General features: G+C 43.0%; 1 protein-coding gene across 4 annotated transcripts in view; it reads left to right on the top strand.

Moving 5' to 3' along the window:
• LOC106603719 (glutamate receptor 4) overlaps positions 1 to 6,875 on the top strand; it is a 209,658-nt gene extending 202,783 nt beyond the window's left edge. For 2 of the 4 annotated variants that reach the window (XM_014197748.2, XM_014197742.2), the window contains exons 15-16: positions 1,045 to 1,182; positions 3,719 to 6,875. In XM_014197748.2, coding sequence (XP_014053223.1) covers positions 1,045 to 1,182; positions 3,719 to 3,883 — 303 coding nt within the window. In that variant the 3' untranslated portion in view covers positions 3,884 to 6,875. Of the gene's footprint in view, positions 1 to 1,044; positions 3,609 to 3,718 lie in introns of those variants that run through there. The other 2 variants (XM_045717277.1, XM_045717275.1) reach the window with 1 other exon arrangement.
• The last annotated feature ends 18,229 nt before the right edge of the window (positions 6,876 to 25,104 follow it).

Genomic DNA, 25,104 nt, shown 5'->3' with positions numbered 1-25,104 from the left:
ATCTGTGCCACACTTAGTAGTGTATACTTAGTAGGACACTTAGCAATGAATGAATTCAAGTTGTGCAGTTGTGATGTCCCAGCAGATTATTAGTATCAAAGAATTAGAATGAGTAGAACAGGTTTGAAACCTATTATTTTTCTATGATTAGTATGCCAGTCATTCCAGCCCACTCTAGATTGGATATAGCAAATATAGCAGTTGGCCACTACTCAAGCATGTAAAGAGAACTCCCGCATCAACAAAGCAGCATGTAAACGCCTTAGCGGCAAAACAAGTCCTTGTCAAGTGTACAGTATTTTCTTGTCAAGTATAATTAAAAAGTAGCTCTCCAGTTTTGTTAGAATGTGCTCACACACACTCCCATCAGCAGCAGATCAGATGCATAACAAGACAAGGCAGTGTTTAGTGAAGTCTCTAACCTGAACAGATTCCTTTTGAAAAGAAACCATCCTACTTTAGGAGCAGGAAACCAACCTGCTCCAAAAGAGGAGAGAAGAAATGTGAGAGAGCTGCTCTCGTGTGTCTTAAACCACAGCATCTAATTACAAAATGACAATAAGCAGAGATAACAGAGGGCTAGGGAGCTACCGAGGAAAAAACTGCCTGTTGACAATTGTTGACAGTTAGCAAACTAGAATAATTGTTTTCCTTTTTAATTGCTGTAAAAACATCATAGTCACGCTTTAGATTGATTTGAATGGTAATTTCATGATGATAACAGCTACAACGCTAGCCACAGAGCTCATAGCTAGAGAAGGTGGACTGGAAAGTGTGTGTGTGTGTGTGTGTGTGTGTGTGTGTGTGTGTGTGTGTGTGTGTGTGTGTGTGTGTGTGTGTGTGTGTGTGTGTGTGTGTGTGTGTGTGTTAGATTTGTTAACTTTGTATTTGTGTACTTGTGTTGTAATGTGTAATATAATTGCCTAGTATTTTATGTATGAGTATGTATGTGAGTCTGTGTTTTAATTTGTGTGTTCTCGGCACCCCACCACTGTCACGCCTCTGATTTCCTGTCTGCCCTGTGTCTCTCCTCCAACCCCCCAGGACAAGTCGTCCCAGGCCCTGTCGTTGAGCAATGTGGCGGGGGTCTTCTATATCCTTGTGGGGGGCCTGGGTCTGGCCATGCTGGTGGCCCTCATCGAATTCTGCTACAAGTCCCGGAACGAGGCCAAGCGAATGAAGGTGGAGGCACCGATGTCTGAACACCACCACCACCACCTCCCCCACCACCTGACCCCTAGCAGCCCCCGCCCCAGCTGCTCCAGCCCCAGAACAAGCCCTCACCCCAGTCACAGTCCTGGCTATAGCCCTGGCCACACCCCCGGCCCCAGCCCTTCCCCAAGCACCCACAACTTAGCCACGTATAGTGAGGTTTTCGACGGGTATGGGAGCGATGATGGGAGCGATGGGGATGTTATGATATAATGCCAGTATAGAAAAAGCCTCCTCCATCCCCCACCCACCCCTCTAGGCCCCCCTCCTGTGGTACTGTAAGTTGAACCTCCCTTATTGGCCGCTAGCTAGCTTGCCATGCTGCTGATTGACTGTACAACCGGTGGCAATGCTTCCTTTACTTCCTCTGCCTTGTGATTCGCTCGTTTGTGGTCATGTGACGTTCTCGTCTGTCTCTTGGCTTCCCGGCGGGGGAAGGTGGCCGCCGTTTCTATTGTCTGTTTGGTTTGTTTGGCTGCAGACAATGTCTCATGCTGTTGACTGTGACTAGGGTTGCACATTTCTCGAAACTTCTCCAAAATTCCCACGTTTTAGAGAAATCCCGGTTGCAGGAATCCCTCCCTGCTTATTCCCAATTGATTCTGGGAATCTTCCAACCGGGATTTCTGGAAATCTAGGAATTTGGGATATTATTCTCATGTTTTCCAGAAATACCAGTTGAAGGATTTCCTTTTGGTGTATTCTCTCCTTACTTATTCACTCCGTGAATCCACCAACCTGGATTTCTGGGAATTTGGGGAAAGTTTCCCAGGAATTCTCAGGTTTTCTCGAAATCCCGTCTCTGCTTATTTCCTTCTTATTCCAGGAATCCTCCAACCTTGATTGTTTGGGAAAGTTTCTGGAATTTCACAACCCTGACTATGACACACACAGGCACCTGCTAACGTCGCACATAGCCATAGTGCCCTGTCTAAACCAGGGGCCTCAGTTGGGTATGGCAAGGTGACCATTTTTTGGTGACCATTCAAAACCAAAAGCGATTTTATTGTTATTAAAATATAGGCTGTGATAACTGTCGGCCTAATTTATATTTACGTTCATTTGCTAAGTAGGCTAGTGCAATTTTGTTTTCATGTATTGGTATGAACATAAACAGAACTGAACAACTTTCTTTTTAGAGCATTTCCCCAAAATACATGTCCTTTTTTTGGCTTCAAAGAAAATAACAATTGTAGGCTATAACAAATGTTCTGTCATGCAGTGACAGAATTGTAATTGATATAACTATTTTTACTTCTTGCTGTAGGCCTACTTCATCATCATCATCCTCTGCCTGCATCCCTATCTGTAGCCTACCTGTCTCTGGTATAATGCATTTCCACCTCTCACTTTATCAGTCTTGCTTGTCCATCTTCCTCAATTAAATTCTTACAGATCAATCTTGCAGGTAAAACTTCATTAAATATTGTTCAGTTATTTAGCTATAGTGTGGATGTAGGGCTGTTTTTGAAATACAATAATCACAGACAGTTCAACTACTGTGTGGGCAACACAATAATATCAGAGACAAGCTGGCCCGGGGAAAGATGTGTGAGCCACCCCTTCGTTGTTCCAATCAATATTCTCAGAGCCGCCTTGTTGATACAAAATGTTTCAGTATTTTCAGAGCCACCTTGTTCATTGATACAATGTTTCATACCATTTATAAAGATCTGCGTACAAGTTATGATTTTCGTATATATTGTAGGCTACCTAACTATGGCCTAAAAATGTCTAACTGCCCAAATGGCTAATACCCCCCCCCCCCACACACACACACACTTTGCCATACCCTAGGTTTAGTTGAACTAACGGCACTTTTCTAAAACAGACAGTATAAGTAAGTGGAAACTAACTGCCCCTCTGAGAGCTATATTGACTTGAGCTCCGATCTCTAAGATATTTCCCTCGGGTCCAGCGATATTTGACTTGCAGATCTACAGTATGTGTCTGACGTGGTTATGTGTCTCCTGTTGGTGCTGTAGGCCCCCTCTCTCAGCCCTCTCTTCATTCCCTTTACTGTTGCTTGGTCAGCTGCCCTGTCGTCCCTCGCCCACACATAAATCATCCAATGTCTAATAACCATAGTAGTCAATGGTAGTCTTGTATCAAATGTGCACATAAAGTGGCGTTATAAGATATTATTGAATGGCCATGATGGATGTCCTGTGATTCTGTGGTGTGACGTTAGATGTAGTTACTGTACTATATTCATCCCTGACATTATCCATCTTCATGATGCTTCCTGATCTTAGAATTGTTAGCGTCATTTTGTATGCCTAGATGAGCTGACATGTTTTTCTCTGTCCCTCTCTTCCCTTTTCTTTCTCTCTCACTATTCCCTCTCTCTCTCTGTCCCCCTTGCTTTCTCTCTCTCCCCCTCTTTCTTCCCCTCTCCCTCTATCTGTTCCCCCTCCCTTTTTCTTATATTTGCCTCTTCTCTTTCTCACTATCCCCATCTCTCCTCTCTCTGTCTCTATCCCCCTATCCCCCCTTCCCTACCCAGCTGACCTTCACGGAGGCCATGAGGAACAAGGCACGCCTGTCGATCACAGGCAGTGTGGGGGAGAATGGGCGCGTCCTGACGCCCGACTGTCCCAAAGCGGTCCACTCGGGCCCCTCACTCCGCCAGAGCTCCGGCCTGGCCTTGGTCTCCTCTGAGCTCCCGTGAAAACCAAAAACCTTCCAAGTGCCTTAAAAACGACAAACCCACAACCACCATATACCACAAAGACACAGGACAAACACCACCCAAACCAGACACCACCACCAGTGTGTGGGCAGACAGGGACTAACTAACATTGTGGAGGTTTTTTAATATAGCAGAAATTGGGACTTTGCCATTTGAGTATGTAGTGAATCTGTGGCCATTTTGGATGGAGTTCTGTGGAAAAGTACAATCTGTATTTTTACTGTGTGGCCAAGTGAGGGCTAATTGTAATCAAGCTGCCATTTTCGGGTGCAGAGGTGGAGATTGCGTCTGAGATGTTCCACTGAAGACCCTGTGCCAACTTATCATTGTAATCACTGGCGAAGGAAGAGCAGGAGGAATTGAGAGTGAAGTGAAAATGAAAAATAAAGGAAGACCAGAAAACTTGAAACGTGTAACTGTGGATTGCTGACTGAATTGGCAAACTGAATCACAATCAAGATTGTTTTCCAAATGTGGACAATTGTTACCAGACGAGAGCAGTGTTCAAAAGACAACTGCCAGACAACAATCTCACTGAATATCAATAACTGACATCATGTGGGGACTGTCTCCTGTTGTCATCATGGAGATAAAAAACTATAATTATTAATAAACTACAATAACTCTATTGATAATACATATAAGATAAATAAACTGTGAAGATTTAGTAAATATGTATATTCTGTGAAGACGAAGCTAAAGAAAAAAGATGTTCTGTACAAAGAAGAGACTGTATAACATGCTTGCTTTTTAAACAGATGTAAATAGCTGATTCAGTAGTGGACAGAGGGCAGTTCTCTTTTTGTAACCATCTTTAAATAAATAATTCATCGCAATAATGGATAAGACGACGTTGTTGAAAAAGGAGAGACATTGAGACAGCGTTTTATTCCTTCAACGTTCAGTTCAAAGCGCCATGTTCCATGGGCATGGTATCAACTCTGCCCATCTAGATACCTTTTCTCTACATATTAATATATTCAGCGATGAATGTTAATTAGTCCCATCCTCATCCTCTAGCATCACCCCCATCATCTTGCCCCACCCCATCCTCTAGCCACACCCCACACTGTGCAGTCATAGACCAGAATGTGGCTGATAGACCGAATTTTATGTTTAAATGCTTTACTTGCGTTTCCACTAGAAAACAAACAATATTTTTTGTGTCGTTTGATCTATTTTTTGTAACGATCAATTACATTTACTGTCCGTCTCCTGATTTTTCAATGTTTTTTCAATGTTCGCGGCTGTTGAACGTCTTATCTGGGTAGATATTTCAGATTATTGTGTATGGAGAGTGTAATGCATTTTTTTTTAATGTGAAATGAGAAACGCAATTTTTTCCTCATTGCTATATTATTTCACGAGTCAAAGCTTATATAAACAGTATTTATTGAGTAAAAAAGAAGAAGAATATTTGTATTATTGAGCCATGGTCAAAGCTTTGGTCCTCTTGGTCCCTAACACTGTGGATCCTCACTGTGGATCCTCAGTAGAAGAATCTATGGTCTACTTCCTCTCATTGAAGTTATTAGTTTGCAGTGGAGATTTCAACACATGGCCGATGGAAGGGCAATCTCTAGGCCCGTGGGCAGCAATAGGACACTGACTTTTACTGTGTCATCCTTTTGTCTCTTTCATTTTCAACTTTTTTGCCCCAAAACCTGTTTCTGCTATTGTTGTTGTCGGACAAATATGTGCAATGTTATCAATGTTTTCAATTGCTGCCTCTGTCTTTTGCCCTTACACACATTCACATACACGTCCACATACATGTACACGTAGTAGTGGTTGTAGCTTGTATGGCTGCCTGGGCGGACCCCCACTTCAGCCCCCTCCTGCACTAACTGTCCATTTTATTCAGACATTTGGAACAACACAAATAAATAATCATAACATTTAAAAATACATACAAAATAAAACGCATAAATATCAAAAAGAAGTAACAAAGACAAATAGAAACAAATTTGTGTTGATTTGGCACTCGAGCATCAATAAATTACCCATCCCCCAACACTGTCAACCAAGAGTCAAGATTAAACCAATTCACCTTGGTGGTGTGCAGACTGATTTTATATTATTGTTAATGATTTCACACAAACCAGAAAAAAATGCAACAATATGTCTGTGAAACTATATATTCACAGTATTATGAATGAACTGTGGTTTATTTGGTAGAATTTCATAGTGTGACTGATTTTACTAATTCCATTAGTACTGTACAAAGTTAGCGGTGTGCTATTTGATAGATTCCCCAGCTCCCCCTACCTCGGGTTTCCAGTGGGGAGACCTGAGGTCAACCTACCCCCGCCCCCTCCCCATCTCGTACTTCTGAGTGGGAGACCTTCCCAGTAGCCTGCCTAGCTCATAAACTAGAATCAGGGCTCCCACTCCGACAAGGTTAATTGACCCACAGTCCCACACGGTGACATGATATCATTGACGTGACGTGCTAATGAGCGATAGAAAACCGATCGCACAAATGTCACCATTCCGATTATTTTTGGTGCGGCCGCCCCGTGCCGCCCCGGCAAGATGCCACCCTGGGCGACTACCCATGTCGCCTATACCTAAATCTGCCACTGTGTACACGACATGTACAGAGGAGGCTGGTGGGAGGAGGTATAGGAGGACGGGCTCATTGTAATGGCTGAATGGAATCAATGAAACAGTATCAAACACATCAAACACATGGAAACCACATGATTGACTCTGTTCCATTGATTCCATTCCAGCCCGTCCTCCTATAGCTTCTCTCACCAGCCTCTTCTGGTACACACACACACGCACACACACACACACACACACACCGGATGGACCTTGTTGCTTTGAGAGAATTAACCAGCTATAACATATTTCAGGCCATGCGTTTTGGTTCTGCCATATGTCTGTAAAATTAAAATGGCATCCTATTTTGGTTTCAATTGTACATCTTTATTTTGATCATTTTTTAGTAAAAAGTTAATCCAAAGGCTTTGTCACTGTGTTTTTATTGTGGACGGGGGTGAGAGGGTTCTGTGTTAATTAATGAACTTACTTGAGTGTGTTTGTGAGATATTTTTTTTATATAACCCACTCAGAGGCTGGAATTCAATCAATTGCGCATTGTCGACTGTTGGGGAGAGTATTATATTTTAAAGGTCTATTCCTGAATCATGAATGACGTTTTTACAATAACAATGCAATATGTTCCATTTACTTTAACTAATATTTGTGTTCAACTGGTAATAAGATGCACCCAGTCTAATGTAAAGGCTTTATGTAATTTCTAACCAATGTTTAATGATCACGCTCATGTCAAGCATACGTGAGCATTATAAGACAATAAAGCTGTCAAATCCACAAGCAGCTCCCGGCATTAAACCTAAACCGGACATTACCATTGGTCGCATTAAGATAAATTCCATGCAGCCTTGATTACAAGTTCAAACACTGAAATGTGAGATGTAATCTAGACCTCTATTAGGATGATAGAAATCCTCATTATTTTGTTGAATCATTTTCAAGTTGAGTGTCATTATTTCTATATATCCTTCACTTTCTCATTCTGAACTTCTTGACAATGATCAAGAGCAGCTGCTCAGTGATTTGACAGCTCCAACGCAGTCACACCTCTGACAATGCAAAAACATAAGCTATGTAGGTGTTGACTATCTCCAGTTAACGCTTGATCTGATTGAATCTAGGCCTTAGGCTCCATACACACTCAAGTTTTCAACTGATATAAAACACATTTGGCTCATCAGTTATACAACGCATCACTAAATGATCTGTTGTATCAGTTTTGTATCACAAAAATATCAGTTGTATCACACCCATTGTGTCAAATGCATTGTGCAACCTGAGTGTGTACGGGGCCTTACATTTGATATCCTCCTAACGTAGCAGTGCCTCAGCCTCGGACACTATGAACCGACCACAAACATGACAGATGGTCCAAGACAAGGTGCTGAAACCATCAGGTGAATGCTGCAGTGACCGAACAAAGCCTCATTTACACCTACGCAAAATGGCTACCCTTCATAGTTGCGACAAATTATAGGTTGAGTTCCCCTGCTCAGACGTCGCATGCATCAACTAGTGGTTGTGTGACACGTCATTGACTGTGTTATTGATTGACAGATTCCTATAGAATATGATGTGATTTGCTGATATATAGAAAATATCTATCCAGGCATTGTAAAATGTGTGGCCCAGCGTCGTCCGGGTTAGGGGAGGGTTTGGCCGGGATAGGCCGTCATTGTAAATAAGAATTTGTTCTTAACTGACTTGCCTAGTGAAATAAATAAATACAAATAAAATAAATGATTTCAAAATATCTGACCTGGGCAGAGGAACGAGCCCATAGACTTTGTGGCTGCACAAAATGCAAGTATTGTAACGATCGTCGTGCAGGAAGGAAGAAGTGGACCAAGGCGCAGCTGGGAGCGAACTCATGTTATTTATTACAGACTGAAATAACACGGTCAAAACAGAGAATAAACGTATCGCTACTGCTCCAACAAAAAGAGACAACAACCCACAAACATCGTGGGGGGAAAAGGAACTTAAATATGATTCCCCAATCAGAGGCAACTAGTGACAGCTGTCTCTGATTGGGAATCGACAGAACCCAACATAGAAATACGCCCCAAAGCAAGGCTATACCAAAAACATAGAAAATAAACTATAGAAATGCCACACCCTGACCAAAATAGAAGAGTTCACCTGGTCAGGGCGTGACAAGTATGCAGAATGGCCAGTTTGCGTAGCTAATTGAGTTATTGTGTTGCATATGGTATAAATTAGACCAACCCTGCTCATGTTCAGCCTTGACATTCCACTCCATATTACGGTCAAACCTTGGTCGTGCTCACACTAAAACACTGTGTACAGATCTACTATAGCTACTAGCGATGTAAACAGGGACACAGAGCAGGCTGCGGTGGCTGTAGGCAGCTGAGGAACTCAACGGGTGGAGCCAAGGGGACAGGACGTTTGCTGTGACAACATACACAACGTGACCAAAAGTATGTGGACACCTGCTCGTCGAACATCTCATTCCAAAACCATGGGAATTTATATGGAGTTGGACCCCCTTTGCCTCTACTCTTCTGGGAAGACTTTCCATTAGATATTGGAACATTGCTGCAGGGATATCATTTCATTCAGCCACAAGAGCATTAGTGAGGTCGGGCACTGATGTTGGGCGATTAGGCCTAGCTCGCAGTCAGCACTCCAATTCATCCTAAAGGTGTTTGATGGGGTTGAGGTCAGGGCTCTGTGCAGGCCAGTCGAGTTTTTCCACGCCGATCTCTACAAACCATTTGTGTATGGACCTCGCTTTGTGCATGGGGGCATTGTCATGCTGAAACAGGAAAACCCAAACCTTCCCCAAACTGTTGCCACAAAGTTGGAAGCACAGAATCATGTAGGATGTCATTGTATGCTGTAGCGTTAAGAGTTCCCTTCAACCTGCCACGTTGAAAGTCACTGAGCTCTTCAGTAAGGCCATTCTACAGCCAATGTTTGTCTGTGCTTGATTTTATACACCCGTCAGCAACGGGTGTGTCTGAAATAGCCAAATCCACTCATTTGAAGGGTTGTCCATATACTTTCATATATAGTGTATGTCAAAAAGGGGAGACAGCAGGGTTCTGACCTTCAGGGGAATACAACATAAGATCAGCCAAATTGGTCACATCCTCACTGAGAGTCAACACGAGTAGGGAAATGGGAGGGATATAGGAGGGATGCTGTAGGCAGACATTGATTTGGCAGGGATGACTCCTTGGTGTATAAAAAGGCTGTGACCCCAACCAGGTGTCTGATATCATGTTGTAGCTAGGTAGATATTTGTTGAAATTCATCATTAGTTCATCCTCTTTGTGGACCCCATAGTAAAGTCATTAAATACAATGTGAAAGAGAGCGACCCGGCTCTACTTATTTGCTTACCTGTGAACCATTGACATCGCCCCGGTTAGTGGGGAGTAAGGCAGCACAACAGTTAACACACACAGGGAACTTTATTTACACACACTGAGGAAGATGAACATGGAGACCCACTGGGCACACACTGGTTGAATCAATGTTGTTTCCATGGCATTTCAATGAAATAACGTTGAACCAACGTGAAATGGACGTTGACTCGACCTCTGTGCCCAGGGGGATGTACATGGGGATGTAATACAGAAATTAAGGGAATAATTAATATACACATTGAAAATACGTTTTACAATCGGCATTGTTTGAATTTACATCTTGAATTACTGAACAGAACAAGTAATTTGATTATTGCCGCCAAGCAGCAGCCTAAATATCAGCATTGCGACACCGTGTATAGCTTCGTGAAATGTTAGGATTAACATTAGAAAATTTAGACCAAATAGGCCTACCAATAAACAATTATCCATTATGTAAAGCAAAGATATATGCTACATGCCCTGGCACCACAGAAAGCTTATCACCTATTTGTTAGGCAGATGCATAAACATGTCGCAATTTTGTCTCCATGGACATCAATCTGTAGTCCATACTTTTTTTGAGGGGAGGGTAGATCAGCTTTAATATTGCAGATAGATTGTGGCTTCTATCAGTGTAATTATCTGCATCATTTCCAATCCCGCATATATCTTTGGTAAATATATATATACACTGACGTTCAAAAGTTTGGGGTCACTTAGAAATGTCCTTGTTTTTGAAAGAAAAGCAAATTTTTGGTCCATTAAAATAACATCAAATTGATCAGAAATAAAGTGTAGACATTGTTAATGTTGTAAGTGACTATTGTAGCTGGAAATGTCAGATTTTGTATGAAATATCTACATAGGCGTACAGAGACCCATTATCAGCAACCATCACTCCTGTGTTCCAATGGCACATTGTGTTAGCTAATCCAAGTTCATCATTTTAAAAGGCTAGTTGATCATTAGAAAACCCTTTTGCAATTATGTTAGCACAGCTGAAAACTGTTGTCCTGATTGAAGAAGCAATAAAACTGGCCTTCAGACTACTTGACTATCTGGAGCATCAGCATTTGTGGGTTCGATTACAGGCTCAAAATGGCCAGAAACAAAGACCTTTCTTCTGAAATTCGTCGGTCTAGTCTTGTTCTGAGAAATGAAGGCTATTCCATGTGAGAATTGCCAAGAAATTGAAGATCTCGTACAACGCTGTGTATTACTCACTTCACAGAACAGCGCAAACTGGCTCTAACCAGAATAGAAAGAGTAGTGAATATCCTACCAACGGGACATCAAAAACTGTAATATCCTATGTTTCACGGAATCGTGGCTGAATGACAACATGGATACTCAGCTAGCGGGATACACGCTGCACCGGCAAGATAGAACTGCACACTCCGGTAAGACGAGGGCGGGGGCGGTCTGTGCATATTTGTAAACAACAGCTGGTGCACGAAATCTAAGGAAGTCTCTAGATTTTGCTCGTCTGAAGTAGAGTATATTGTGATAAATTGCAGGCCACACTACTTGCCTAGAGAGTTTTCAGCTATACTTTTTGTGGCTGTTTATTTACCATCACAGACAGATGCTGGCACTAAGACCGCACTCAGTCAGCTGTATAAGGAACTAAGCAAACAGGAAACCACTCACCCAGAGGCGGCGCTCCTAGTGGCCGGAGACTTTAATGCAGGGTAACTTAAATCAGTTCTACCAAATTTCCATCAACATGTTACATGTGCAACCAGAGGGAAAACAAGTCTAGATCACCTGTACTCCACACACAGAGATGCATACAAAGCTCTCCCTCGCCCTCCATTTGCTAAATCCGACCACAACTATATCCTCCTGATTCCTGCTTACAAGCAAAAATTAAAGCAGGTAGCACCAGTGACTCGGTCTATAAAAAAGTGGTCAGATGAAGCAGATGCTAAACTACCGGACTGTTTTGCTATCACAGACTGGAACATGTTCCGGGATTCTTCCGATTGCATTGAGGAGTACACCACATCAGTCACTGGCTTTATCAATAAGTGCATCGAGGACATCGTCCCCACAGTGACTGTACGTACATACCCCAACATTCGCACTGAGCTAAAGGGTAGAGCTGCCGCTTTCAAGGTGCGGGACTCTAACCCGGAAGCTTACAAGAAATCCTACTATGCCTTGCGACAAACCATCAAACAGGCAAAGCGTCAATACAGGGCTAAGATTGAATCATACTACACCGGCTCCGATGCTCGTCTTATGTGGCAGGGCTTGCAAACTATTACAGACTACAAAGGGAAGCACCACTGTGAGCTGCCCAGTGACACGAGCCTACCAGACGAGCTAAATCACTTCTATGCTCGCTTCGAGGCAAGCAACACTGAGGCATGCATGAGAGCATCAGCTGTTCCGGACGACTGTGTGATCACGCTCTCCATAGCCGACGTGAGTAAGACCTTTAAACAGGTCAACAAACAGAAGGCTGCGGGGCCAGACGGATTACCAGGACGTGTGCTGCGGGCATGTGCTGACCAACTGGCAGGTGTCTTCACTGACATTTTCAATATGTCCCTGATTGAGTCTGTAATACCAACATGTTTCAAGCAGACCACCATAGTCCCTGTGCCCAAGAACACAAAGGCAACCTGCCTAAATGACTACAGACCCGTAGCACTCACGTCCGTAGCCATGAAGTGCTTTGAAAGGCTGGTAATGGCTCACATCAACACCATTATCCCAGAAACCCTAGACCCACTCCTATTTCCATACCGCCCAAACAGATCCACAGATGATGCAATCTCTATTGCACTCCATACTGCCCTTTCCCACCCGGACAAAAGGAACACTTATGTGAGAATGCTATTCATTGACTACAGCTCAACATTCAACACCATAGTACCCTCAAAGCTCATCACTAAGCTAAAGATTCTGGGACTAAACACCTCCCTCTGCAACTGGATCCTGGACTTCCTGACGGGCCGCCCCCAGGTGGTGAGGGCACGTAGCAACACATCTGCCACGCTGATCCTCAACACTGGAGCTCCCCAGGGGTGCGTGCTCAGTCCAGTCCTGTACTCCCTGTTCACCCATGACTGCATGACCAGGCATGACTCCAACACCATCATTAAGTTTGCAGACGACACAACAGTGGTAGGCCTGATCACCGACAACGACGAGACAGCCTATAGGGAGGAAGTCGGAGACATTTTTTTACATTGCATGACCTGGCCGGGTGGTGCCAGAATAACAACCTATCCCTCAATGTAACCAAGACTAAGGAGATTATTGTGGGCTACAGGAAAAGGAGGACCGAGAATGCCCCCATTCTCATCGATGGGGCTGTAGTGGAGCAGGTTGAGAGCTTCAAGTTCCTTGGTGTCCACATCAACAATAAACTAGAATGGTCCAAACACACCAAGACAGTCGACAAAGCCTATTCCCCCTCAGGAAACTAAAAAGATTTGGCATGGGTCCTGAGATCCTCAAAAGGTTCTACAGCTGCAACATCGAGAGCATCCTGACTGGTTGCATCACTGCCTGGTATGGCAATTGCTCGGCCTCTGACCGCAAGGCACTACAGAGGGTAGTGCATACGGCCCAGGACATTACTGGGGCTAAAATGCCTGCCATCCAGGACCTCTACACCAGGCGGTGTCAGAGGAAGGCCCTAAAAATTGTCAAAGACCCAGCCACCCCAATCATAGACTGTTCTCTCTACTACCGCATGGCAAGCAGTACCGGAGTGCCAAGTCTAGGACAAAAAGGCTTCTCCACAGTTTTTACCCCCAAGCCATTAGACTCCTGAACAGGTAATCAAATGGCTACCTGGACTATTTGCATTGTGTGCCCACCCCCCAACCCCTCTTTTTACGCTGCTGCTACTCTCTGTTTATCATATATGCATAGTCACTTTAACTATACATTCATGTACATACTACCTCAATTGGGCCGACCAACCAGTGCTCCCGCACATTGGCTAACCGGCTATCTGCATTGTGTTCCACCCACCACCCGCCAACCCCTCTTTTACGCTACTGCTACTCTCTGTTCATCATATATGCATAGTCACTTTAACCATATCTACATGTACAAGCTACCTCAATCAGCCTGACTAATCGGTGTCTGTATGTAGCCTTGCTACTTTTATAGCCTCGCTACTGTATATAGCCTGTCTTTTTACTGTTGTTTTATTTCTTTTCTTACCTATTGTTCACCTAATACCTTTTATGCACTATTGGTTAGTAAGTAAGTAAGCAAGCATTTCACTGTAAGGTCTACACCTGTTGTATTCAGCGCACGTGACAAATTCACAATTCAAAATGCAGATGTTTATTTCAACTACTGTATATCTCAGCTACATTTTAATTGCACTTCCCCACAGCTCCACGACCACGGGTAAAACCTTGCTGAGATGATCAATGTATTTTTTGTATTGTTGTATCGTCAGTTTCTCAAGCCAAAACATCTTGATGGCCTTCACCAGTTCATCTTTGCTTGTAGACTTGGCAGAGTTACAGATTAATGTTTTCAATTGAAGTTTGGCATCGGGTATAAATCAGGAGACCTACATGTAGAGATGAAAAAAATATTTGTAGGGGTCTCACTAGTGTTGAGTATTGTTCTGTTAAATGTGTTGTAGGTCTACTTACTCTGCTGGCATTTTGACTCAGTTTATGACCTCAATGGCAATGCAAACCCAGGCGGCAGTGCTCAGCATATGTGGGAACTCCTTCAAGACTGTTGGAAAAGCAGTCCAGATGAAGCTGGTTGAGAGAATGCCAAGAGTGTGCAAAGCTGTCATCAAGGCAAAGGGTGGCTACTTTGAAGAATTTCAAATATAAAATATATTTTGATTTGTTTAACACTTTTTTGGTTACTAAATGATTCCATATGTGTTATTTCATAGTGTTGATGTCTTCACTATTATCCTACAATGTAGAAAATAGTAAAAATAAAGAAAAACTCTGGACAGAGTAGGTTTGTCCAAACTTTTGACTGGTACTGTATGTATAAAAAATGTATTACCGAGCCTTTCCATAAGTCCACTTAAGTTTCTTCAACTGTCTTCTGACTGTGATTAGAGCAATGTTAATGTTGTGCCATGATGCCAGCAGATTCCAGATGGCCTTTGCCAATCACTCATCATCTTCACCCATCAGTGAGTCGATGGCTTGAATAATCTCGCTGAAAATGGAATACAATGTAAAAATGTGCAGTAGATTTATTTAAACATTATTTTTAGCATAATTAGGCCTACTGTTAAAAAGAAGCCATCCACCCTTGATGCGCTATCAGCAGAACAATAGACTCTTGCTGAGTTTAGGGACTTTAAATGGATGTTTGCGAGGCATGTCACTTCTCCCATCTCTATTGCATAGCATACCAAAATGCACTGCTTTCTAACCACATCTGGATGGATCCATAACAAATTACTATGGGAATAAATATCACTGAATGACAGAAATATTAGAATAAAGTAGGCTAATGAAGGCAATAAATTGTTGCTTACTGAAACACCCAAAGTCATACTATTGTTATAATAGGATTTGAAGCAATAGCCTACCCACGTGTGGTCAACTATTTCAGCACAGTTTTGCGCTGCTCTGAGACAAGCATGGGGACTGGTCTTGATAAATCAATCAGATTTTTATTTTCACTGAATCTCTGTTTGGGTATTGATTAGTTTACAATTAGGGTGTGGAAATGTTAGGACTATTTTGCTCTTTACTCACAGTCACTTAGTAGCCTAGGCCTACTCCCAAAAGGTCACGCTGTACAGCGCCAAATTTTCTTAAAGGAAACCCTGAGGCTTATACATAGTCTACTGAAAATTGCATTTTTGTTTTTCTTGGAATAGAAACACCATAATATTGATGCATAGTATCAATATTAATCAATCCATTATAGTCTGTTCCTCTTCGGTGAACCATCCGTCTCTTAACACCAGCATGTTGGAAAACTATCTTCTCTCAGGATGGTGTTGCCAGCACTGCTCTTGCCGGCTCTGGTTTTTCCCAACGGCATAATCCTCAGCTCCTCCAGTCCTTGAGGAGAGATGGAAATGACCAATGGAAGATTAAGAGTTACTTTCTTCATGTTGTTCATTGATCGTATTTGTTTTGTGGAATGTCATACATGTTCCTCAGACAAGCCATAGAGAGAACAAACCAACTTTGATTTTACTAAACTCCAATCTGACTGAAGTAGAGGACAGAGCAACAGTACAGTACTTAAATAAACAACACTACCAATGTCAGGGATCATTTGCAACTATTTTTATTAGTGTCTCCTCATCTACAAGATTGCCTGAATTGTTCCCTTTTTTATTTGTTACGATTTACATGGTTTGAATCATTAGCAGCCAACATCAAGGTTAAATTGTAAAATTCTAATAATAGTACACAGAGCCAACATCAAGGTAATACTTTTTTTTGAAATAATAGTACACACAGCCATTACTCAACAGTGAAATGAAATCATAAGAGGAAAAACATTGACAAAACATCACAACACTTGACCATCTCTTTCAATAACCCAATCAATTGACAAAACATTGAATGAAACTCACGCAAATAAGTCATTATTTCAAATCAAATCAAAATGTATTGGTCACATACACATGGTTAGCAGATGTTAATGCGAGTGTAGCGAAATGCTTGTGCTTCTAGTTCCGACCGTGCAGTAATATCTAACAAGTAATCTAACAATTTCACAACTACCTTATACACACAAGTGTAAAGGAATTAATAAGAATATGTACATATAAATATATGGATGAGCGATGGCCGAATGGCACACACAAGATGCAGTAGATGGGATAGAGTACAGTATATACATATGAGATGAGTAATGTAGGGTATGTAAACATTATATAAAGTGGCATTATTTAAAGTGACTAGTGATACATTAATTACATCCAATTTTTAATTTTTAAAGTGGCTAGAGATTTGAGTCAGTATGTTGGCAGCAGCCACTCAATGTTAGTGATGGCTGTTTAACAGTCTGATGGCCTTGAGATAGAAGCTGTTTTTCAGTCTCTCGGGCCCAGCTTTGATGCACCTGTACTGACCTCGCCTTCTGGATGATAGCTGAGTGAACAGGCAGTGGCTCGGGTGGTTGTTATCCTTGATTATCTTTTTGGCCTTCCTGTGACATCGGGTGGTGTATGTGTCCTGGAGGGCAGGTAGGTTGCCCCTGGTGATGCGTTGTGCACACCTCACTACCCTCTGGAGAGCCTTACGGTTGTGGGCAGAGCAGTTGCCGTACCAGGCGGTGATACAGCCTGACAGGATGCTCTCAATTTTGCATCTGTAAAAGTTGTGTTTTTGGTGACAAGCCTTCTTCACCACGCTCTGTGTGGGTGGACCATTTCAGTTTCTCCATGATGTGTACGCCATGGAACTTAAAACTTTCCACCTTCTCCACTACTGCCCATTCGATGTGGACAGGGGGTTGTTCCCTCTGCTGTTTCCTGAAGTCCACGATCATCTCCTTTGTTTTGTTGACGTTGAATGTGAGGTTATGTTCCCAACACCACACTCTGAGGGCCCTCACCTCCTCCCTGTAGGCCATCTTGTCATTGTTGGTAATCAAGCCTACCACTGTAGTGTCACCCTCTGGAGAGCCCTGCGTTTGTGGGCGGTGCAGTTGCCGTACCAGGCGGTGATACAGCCCGACAGGATGCTCTCAATTGTAAACTGTAAAAGTTTGTGAGGGCTTTAGATGGAAAGACACATTTCTTCAGCCTCCTGAGGTTATTCACCACATTGTCTGTGTGGATGGACCATTTCAGTTTGCAAGTGATGTGTATGCCGAGGAACTTTCCACCTTCTCCACTGCTGTCCCTTCAATGTGGATAGGGAGGTGCTCCCTCGGCTGTTTCCTGAAGTCCACGATCATCTCCTTTGTTTTGTTGACATTGAGTGAGAGGCTGTTTTCCTGACACCACACTGAGTGCCCTCACCTCCTCCCTATAGGCTGTCTCATCGTTGTGGGTAATCAAGCCTACTACTGTTGTGTCGTCTGCAAACTTGATGATTGAGTTGGAAGCGTGCATGGCCTTGCAGTCATGGGTGAACAGGGAGTACAGGAGAGGGCTGAGAACGCACCCCAGTGTTGAGGATCAGCGGGGTGGAGATGTTGTTTCCTACCTTCACCACCTGGGGGCGGCCCGTCAGAAAGTCCAGGACCCAGTTGCACAGGGCGGGGTCGAGACCCAGGGTCTCGAGCTTAATGACGAGTTTGGAGGGTACTATGGTGTTAAACGCTGAGCTGTAATCGATGAGCAGCATCCTTACATAGGTATTCCTCTTGTCCAGATGGGTTAGGGCAGTGTGCAGTGTGATTGTGATTGCGTCGTCTGTGGACCTATTGGGGCGGTAAAGAAATTGGAATGGGTCTAGGGTGTCAGGTAGGGTGGAGGTGAGATGATCCTTGACTAGTCTCTCAAAGCACTTCATTGTTGTTGTTGTTTTTTTACAAGCAAATATTGTGCATTGTTACAGCTCTCCTCGTTCAATTCAATTACACTTTATTGAAATGCAAAATATGTTGCCAAAGTGAACCCCAGATTATTATAGTATCAATTAAAGACTAACAAATAACATGTTAAAATAATATTAATTTTAGTGGTTTCTATTTGAAAGTAGACCAGCAGTTCTCTAGCTCTGATACATCTTAATCCAACTGTCTTGTTACTTTTGAATGAATCTTCTGTGTCGTCTCAGCACTCCTCATTCACTGCTTATGACATTGCTTTTACTGTACATTGCTTTTACTGTACATTGCTTTTACTGTGGTGCCCTTTGTGGCTAGAAATGGTTTTGAGTCAAGTTCCACACTGCAGTAATGGCATTCCCAGCTTCCATGGCCACAGACTGAGCTGCATTCTTCTCTGCCTCGTTTGGAGAATCCAATATCTCAACAGCTTGGGCTCCCTTTATCTCGCCTCCCAATGCCCTGGCAGTGCCAAAAATTGCCCCGACGGTTGTGCCAAGAACTATGCCACTGATAGCCCCTGCTCCAAGTGCTCCCCCAACCACCTCTACACCCGTTCCTGCCCCCGCTACCAGTTCCTGCCCCTGTTACACCTACTGCAGACCCAGCTGATCTCGTTCCTGCCCCCGCTACCTGTTCCACCTACTTCAGACCCAGCTGATCCAAATCTACCTACGCTCCAGACTGTGGTGCTAATACTGTATCCTTACCTGGGTTGACAGACGATTTGATATCTTTGCACATTTGACATGCTACTCCTACTACAGCTAAAGCCAGTAGTTTTCCTTCTCCAACTAAACCTGCTACATCCATGGTTAATTTGGTTCCAATGCACTTAGGAGTCCAGCCAACAGGACATCTGGAAAGGTTGGCGCTACTGTCATGCTAAGCAGTACTCCGAGTAATCCTCCGGTGCTAACACCTGACAGTAGTCGTAATGCCCTATTTCGGACCCTTTCCCTGGCTCGCCTCTTGCTCTCCGACATTTGCTCTTTCTCTCCTGCTTCCTGCAAGTCACTCATTATTTTCCCCACCTCTGACTCTATTGCCTTGGCCATTATCTCGAGATTTCATTTATGTAGTGACACAATGCAAATAGTCCTGGTAGCCATTTGATTACCTGTTCAGGAGACTTATGGCTTGGGGTTAAAAGCTGTTGAGAAGTATTTTGGTCCTAGACTTGGTGCTCCACTACCGCTTGCCATGAGGTAGCAGAGAGAACAGTCTATGACTGGGGTCGCTGGGGTCTTTGACAATTTTTAGGGCCTTCCTCTGACACCGCCTGGTGTAGAGGTCCTGGATGGCAGGCAGCTTAGCCCCAGTGATGTCCTGGGCCGTACGTAGTGCCTTGCGGTCAGAGGCCGAGCAATTGCCGGACCAGGCAGTGATGCAACCAGTCAGGATGCTCTCAATGTTGCAGCTGTAGAACCCTTTGAGGATCTGAGGACCCATGTCAAATATTTTCAGTCTCCTGAGGGGGAATAGGTTTTGTTGTGCCCTCTTCACGACTGTCTTGCTGTGTTTGGACCATTCTAGTTTGTTGGTGATGTGGACACCAATGAACTTGAAGCTCTCAACCTGCTCCACTACAGCCCCATCGATGAGAATGGTGGCGTGCTCGGTCCTCCTTTTCCTATTTTACAACTTGATGTTAGATGATTCCTCATCCTGAAAGTAGTCTATGGGCCAAGAGAAACTGTCCTCCATGGTGATGGGGGCATGTGAGCATGTTTTTTATTTTATATGGCCAAATCACCTTTAAGTAACATCAAACCAAATATGTAGTTAATTTTAATTGATTTCAGGTGATTTGGACATTAAAAGAAATACATGCGCACATGCCCCATCACTTCCATTGATTGTTAGCGTGTGGTGGCTAAAGTTAGCTGAAGTTTGTAGTGGCTTTTTAAAGAAAACTGAACCATGGATTAGTTTCTCCAGGCCCATAAACTACTTTCAAGGGAGGAACCATCTAACATCAAGATGTAAAATAGTGGACTACTCCTTTAATACAAGGCCCTAGCCATATATAAAACGGTACTACATTGAATGTAAAAAAAATAGAGTTTTAACATGTCTGACATTGATGTTAATATACTGACTGAAAAGCATGAACTGACCACACATCCAAACATTTTTGTAGAGGTGCTGACTTGATTAACGGAAAGGAAACCTCTATAAAACAGAAAACGTCACACTATACGCTCCAAAGAATTTAATGGGTAAACATAAAAATTGTCATGTTTTCCCATTACATTTTTGTGAGCATATTCACTGATTGTACAAAACATTAGGAATACTTTCCTAATATTGAGTTGCACCCCCTTTTACCCTCAGAACAGTCTCAATACGTCGGGGCATGGACTCTACAAGGTGTCGAAAGCGTTCCATAGGGATGCTGGCCCATGTTGACTCCAATGCTTCCCACAGTTGTGTCAAGTTGGCTGGATGTCCTTTAGGTGGTGGACCATTCTTGACACACACGCGTGAAAAACCCAGTGAATTAGCATCAGCAGGGGATCGGGACACTGAATTGTGTGGGAAGTTGCAGCTCGAGGAAAGTGGACATCGAACTACAGAAAAGGGAAGTAAAAACTGTCACTATTGGATTTAGACTTATCGTCATTCATAGAACGGTACAGTAGAAATGTGAACGGACAGTGACGGTGGCAACAACAATAATTAGCCACAGTAGCAGACAGAAATTTACACAAATACAGCTACTGTCACGATTGTCGTAAGGAGTGGACCAAAACACAGCGGGAAAATGTATACTCATCTTTTTTTATTGAAGAAGGAAAAACAAAATAAACACACATACAAAACAAACGACTCCAAACAGTCCCGTCAGGTGCAACAAACACTAAACCAGGAAATAACTACCCACAAACCCCCATAGAACACACACCCCTATAAATAGGACCTTCAATCAGAGGCAACAAGAAGCAGCTGCCTCCAATTGAAGGTCAACCCAATGAACACCACATAGAAATAGACCAACTGGAAATAACATAGAAATACACTAACATAGAACATAACCCAAACAACCCTGAACCACACTAAACAAATGCCCCCTGCCACTCCCTGACCAAACTACAATAACAAACAGCCCCTTTACTGGTCAGGACGTGACAGCTACTCTGGAATTCATGAGCTGGAGCATATCGCTAGCTCTGACTATAGAAGCAGATTACTAACTCATTCTAGTGGAAGATCATTCGTTTGGTAATGGATATGAGAGAAGCAGACTTGAGACTTCAGTGTGACTCTAAAAAAGAAGGTAGAAAACAACATCTCCACTTCGCTGATCCTCAACACTGGGGCCCCACAAGGGTGCGTTCTCAGCCCCCTCTTGTACTCGCTGTTCACCCATGACTGCATGGCCATGCACGCTTCCAACTCAATCATCAAGTTTGCAGACGACACAACAGTAGTAGGCTTGATTACCAATAACGACGAGACAGCCTATAGGGAGGAGGTGAGGGCACTCAGTGTGGTGTCAGGAAAACAGCCTCTCACTCAATGTCAACAAAACAAAGGAGATGATCGTGGACTTCAGGAAACAGCAGAGGCAGCACCTCCCTATCCACATTGAAGGGACAGCAGTGGAGAAGGTGGAAAGTTCCTCAGCGTACACATCACCTGCAAACTGAAATGGTCCACCCACACAGACAATGTGGTGAAGAACCTCAGGAGGCTGAAGAAATGTGTCTTTCCATCTAAAGCCCTCACAAACTTTTACAGTTTACAATTGAGAGCATCCTCTTGGGCTGTATCACCGCCTGGTACGGCAACTGCACCGCCCACAACCGCAGGGCTCTCCAGAGGGTGGTGCGGTCTGCACAATGCATCACCGGGGGCAAACTACCTGCCCTCCAGGACATCTACACCACCCGATGACACAGGAAGGCCAAAAAGATCATCAAGGACAACAACCACCTGAGCCATGGCCTGTTCACCCCACTACCATCCAGAAGGCGAGGTCAGTACAGGTGCATCAAAGCTGGGACCGAGAGACTGCAAAACAGCTTCTATCTCAAGGCCATCAGACTGTTAAACAGCCATCACTAACACAGTGAGGCTGCTGCCTACATACAGACTTGAAATCATTGGCCACTTTAATAAATTGTCACTGGTCACTTTAATAATGTTTATAAATCTTGCATTACTCATCTCATATGAATATACTGTATTTTATACCATCTATTGCATCTTGCCTATTCCGCTCGGACATTGCTCATCCATATATTTATATGTATATTTTCTTATTCCATTCCTTTACTTAGATGTGTGTGTATTAGGTAGTTGTTGTGGAATTGTTAGATTACATGTTAGATATTGCTGCACTGTCGGAGCTAGAAGCACAAGCATTTCGCTACACTCGCAGTAACATCTGCTAACCATGTATATGTGACCAATAACATTTTATTTTATTTGATGTTTCATAGATGAGAAAATGTGCAGAATGTCAGCCATAATCCATCTCCTTCCAACTTCTTCCACTGCCGGCCACTGGGCTTCCTCTCACTACCATAATTGATAGTGAGTGAAAACGCCAAGTGGATGCTTCACATTTATACATCCAGTGAAATATCTGTGTCACTGTTGTAGTTGTGGGGCAGGTGTTCATAATGCTTTGTAACCTCAGGTATAAAGTGTGTGACTCTTTCTTTCTTATTATACTTACTGACTGAACAAATACATGTTTCAATTATATCTGACAGCCACAAACACCTGGAAACTAAAGGCTTCTGACACTTGAGGGTTCAATCATGAAATATAATTTACATTTGTCATTTCAGCTTAATTTAGATAATAATGTCCATAAACATCATACATACCATCCATCATTTTCTCACTTTTCCCTGTTGTCGTCGCCTTGAAGAATCAGAATCTGATGGATGGGGGGGATTGCCTGTTTTGCATGTTATTTGGGCATTAATACGTGTCACATATCAGTTTGCAAGCAATGTAAAAAATATGTATATCATTGAGTTAATAAAGTTGCATACAAACATGGTCTCTTTTTTGGTTTCTTGAGTAAGGCAGCTCCAAAATGCAGATGTTTCAGACTAGCTCAGTGCTTTCTCTGGTGGTGGGGCAAGCCAGCAGAAAATATGTTGTACTATGATTGGCTCAGTGTTCTGTCACTCATGGGGACACTACGTCACCGCCAAATCTAAGGGTAGAGCTAGAAAATTCTAGCCCCTTGGGTGCTGCCATAGAGTTACATTATAAGTACCCATCCAAGAAGGCTCAAGGTAATTGGCCACAGATAAAATGTCAAATCACGTTATATGTACAGTAGCTTTAATTAGACTGATCATGTCAACATCATTCTTTCAAAATCTTAGCTACTGTAGCAGTCATGATCATGAATCAAGTCAACAATCTATTGGCAAATCCTTTTTAATCCTTGTCATATGAAGAGAAATAATGAAGAGAAATTATAGATAAAACATATCGGTGCTCATCGGCCATTGGACATAAACATTACACAATGAGTTGGAAATCGCAAATTCAACAATGAGTGGTTTGGAAGGAATCAGTGACAGTGGCTAACATTAACTGCATGCATTGCAAAGCAATCACTAGCCTGCTATTCAGTGGAGTGGCTGTGTGGTCCCAAATCTGGGATTAATGGGCTCTTTTCCAAGTTTAAAATGATAAACATTCAACATTGGCCATGCTGTCAATGAAGCATGATTTGTGCCACGCTCAAAACAACTGTTAAGTTGGAACTGCGAAAACGTGACCTCAGTCATTTCAAGATAACTGGGAAGTCAGGAATAAACGAGCTCCGACTGGGAAACACGTTTTGAATGGTCATCCAACTCAGAATTCTAAATCCGGCCTCTTTCTAGAGCTACGACCTGAAGATGATGAATCATCATGATTCAACCTTGTTTTTTTCCGAGTTCCCAGCTGTTTTGAAAGCACCATAAATCCAGAGAATGCCAGACTTTGATGACAAAATTAGCCCACGAAGGACCGCCGCGCCACCTTCCTGTTCAAGTGAGCACAGCACAACAAGGTGAGTCCAAAAATGTATTGTATGCTGCTGCATAAATGATGTAATATGCCAGGGAGATATGTATACTGTAAGAATGGCCCATGTTCTGAATTCTGTCTCTGTACATTTCAAAAGTGCAAAACAAATAGTTATATCGACTACGTCCGTCCTAGCTCGCTCGTTAATGTCTTAATTGAAACTATGGATTGCCTGTTATCCGCATGTCATCCCTTATGCTATAGTTTGTACATCTCAATTGTCAGTAGAAACCGCATTTGTTTAAGTAAGTCAGCCATATCAGCTTTTTTTTTTAAAGGCAGTAAATGAGGCTGAATGAACTGTTTCGCTGCCAGACAAAGCTCCGCTGATAGCCAGGTGTAGCAGTGGTAAGATGTTGGGACTGCTGTTAGGACAGCTTTATGTAGGCCGTTTGTAGGCACCATTTGTCACCGTTATAGTGCAATTAATGTATTGTTTAGTGTTGTGTGGTGTAGTGGCTTTGCTGGCAAGCATCCCACGTAATTATAATTTTTTTCCCCCACCAAGATTTACATGCTGAAATCGGCTCTGGTTGTATGTATAACTGAGTTGTAGCCACATACTTAAATCCGCTGCAGGAAATTTCATTTTCCCATTCCTTTCAATTAGTTTCGTTTTTTCAAACTTCACTAGGCTACTTCCTGGACCAATCAGCAGCTGTTGCTAGTTGGAAAATCCTATGTTAAAAGTCTTATAACCAATCATAAATCATTTCACAAATTG

This window comes from Salmo salar, chromosome ssa04 (genome assembly GCF_905237065.1).
Source record: "Salmo salar chromosome ssa04, Ssal_v3.1, whole genome shotgun sequence".
In the NCBI taxonomy this organism is placed as follows: domain Eukaryota; kingdom Metazoa; phylum Chordata; class Actinopteri; order Salmoniformes; family Salmonidae; genus Salmo; species Salmo salar.
The sequence above is the reverse complement of the archived record's forward strand: the minus strand, read 5'-3'. Positions and strand labels throughout refer to the sequence as shown.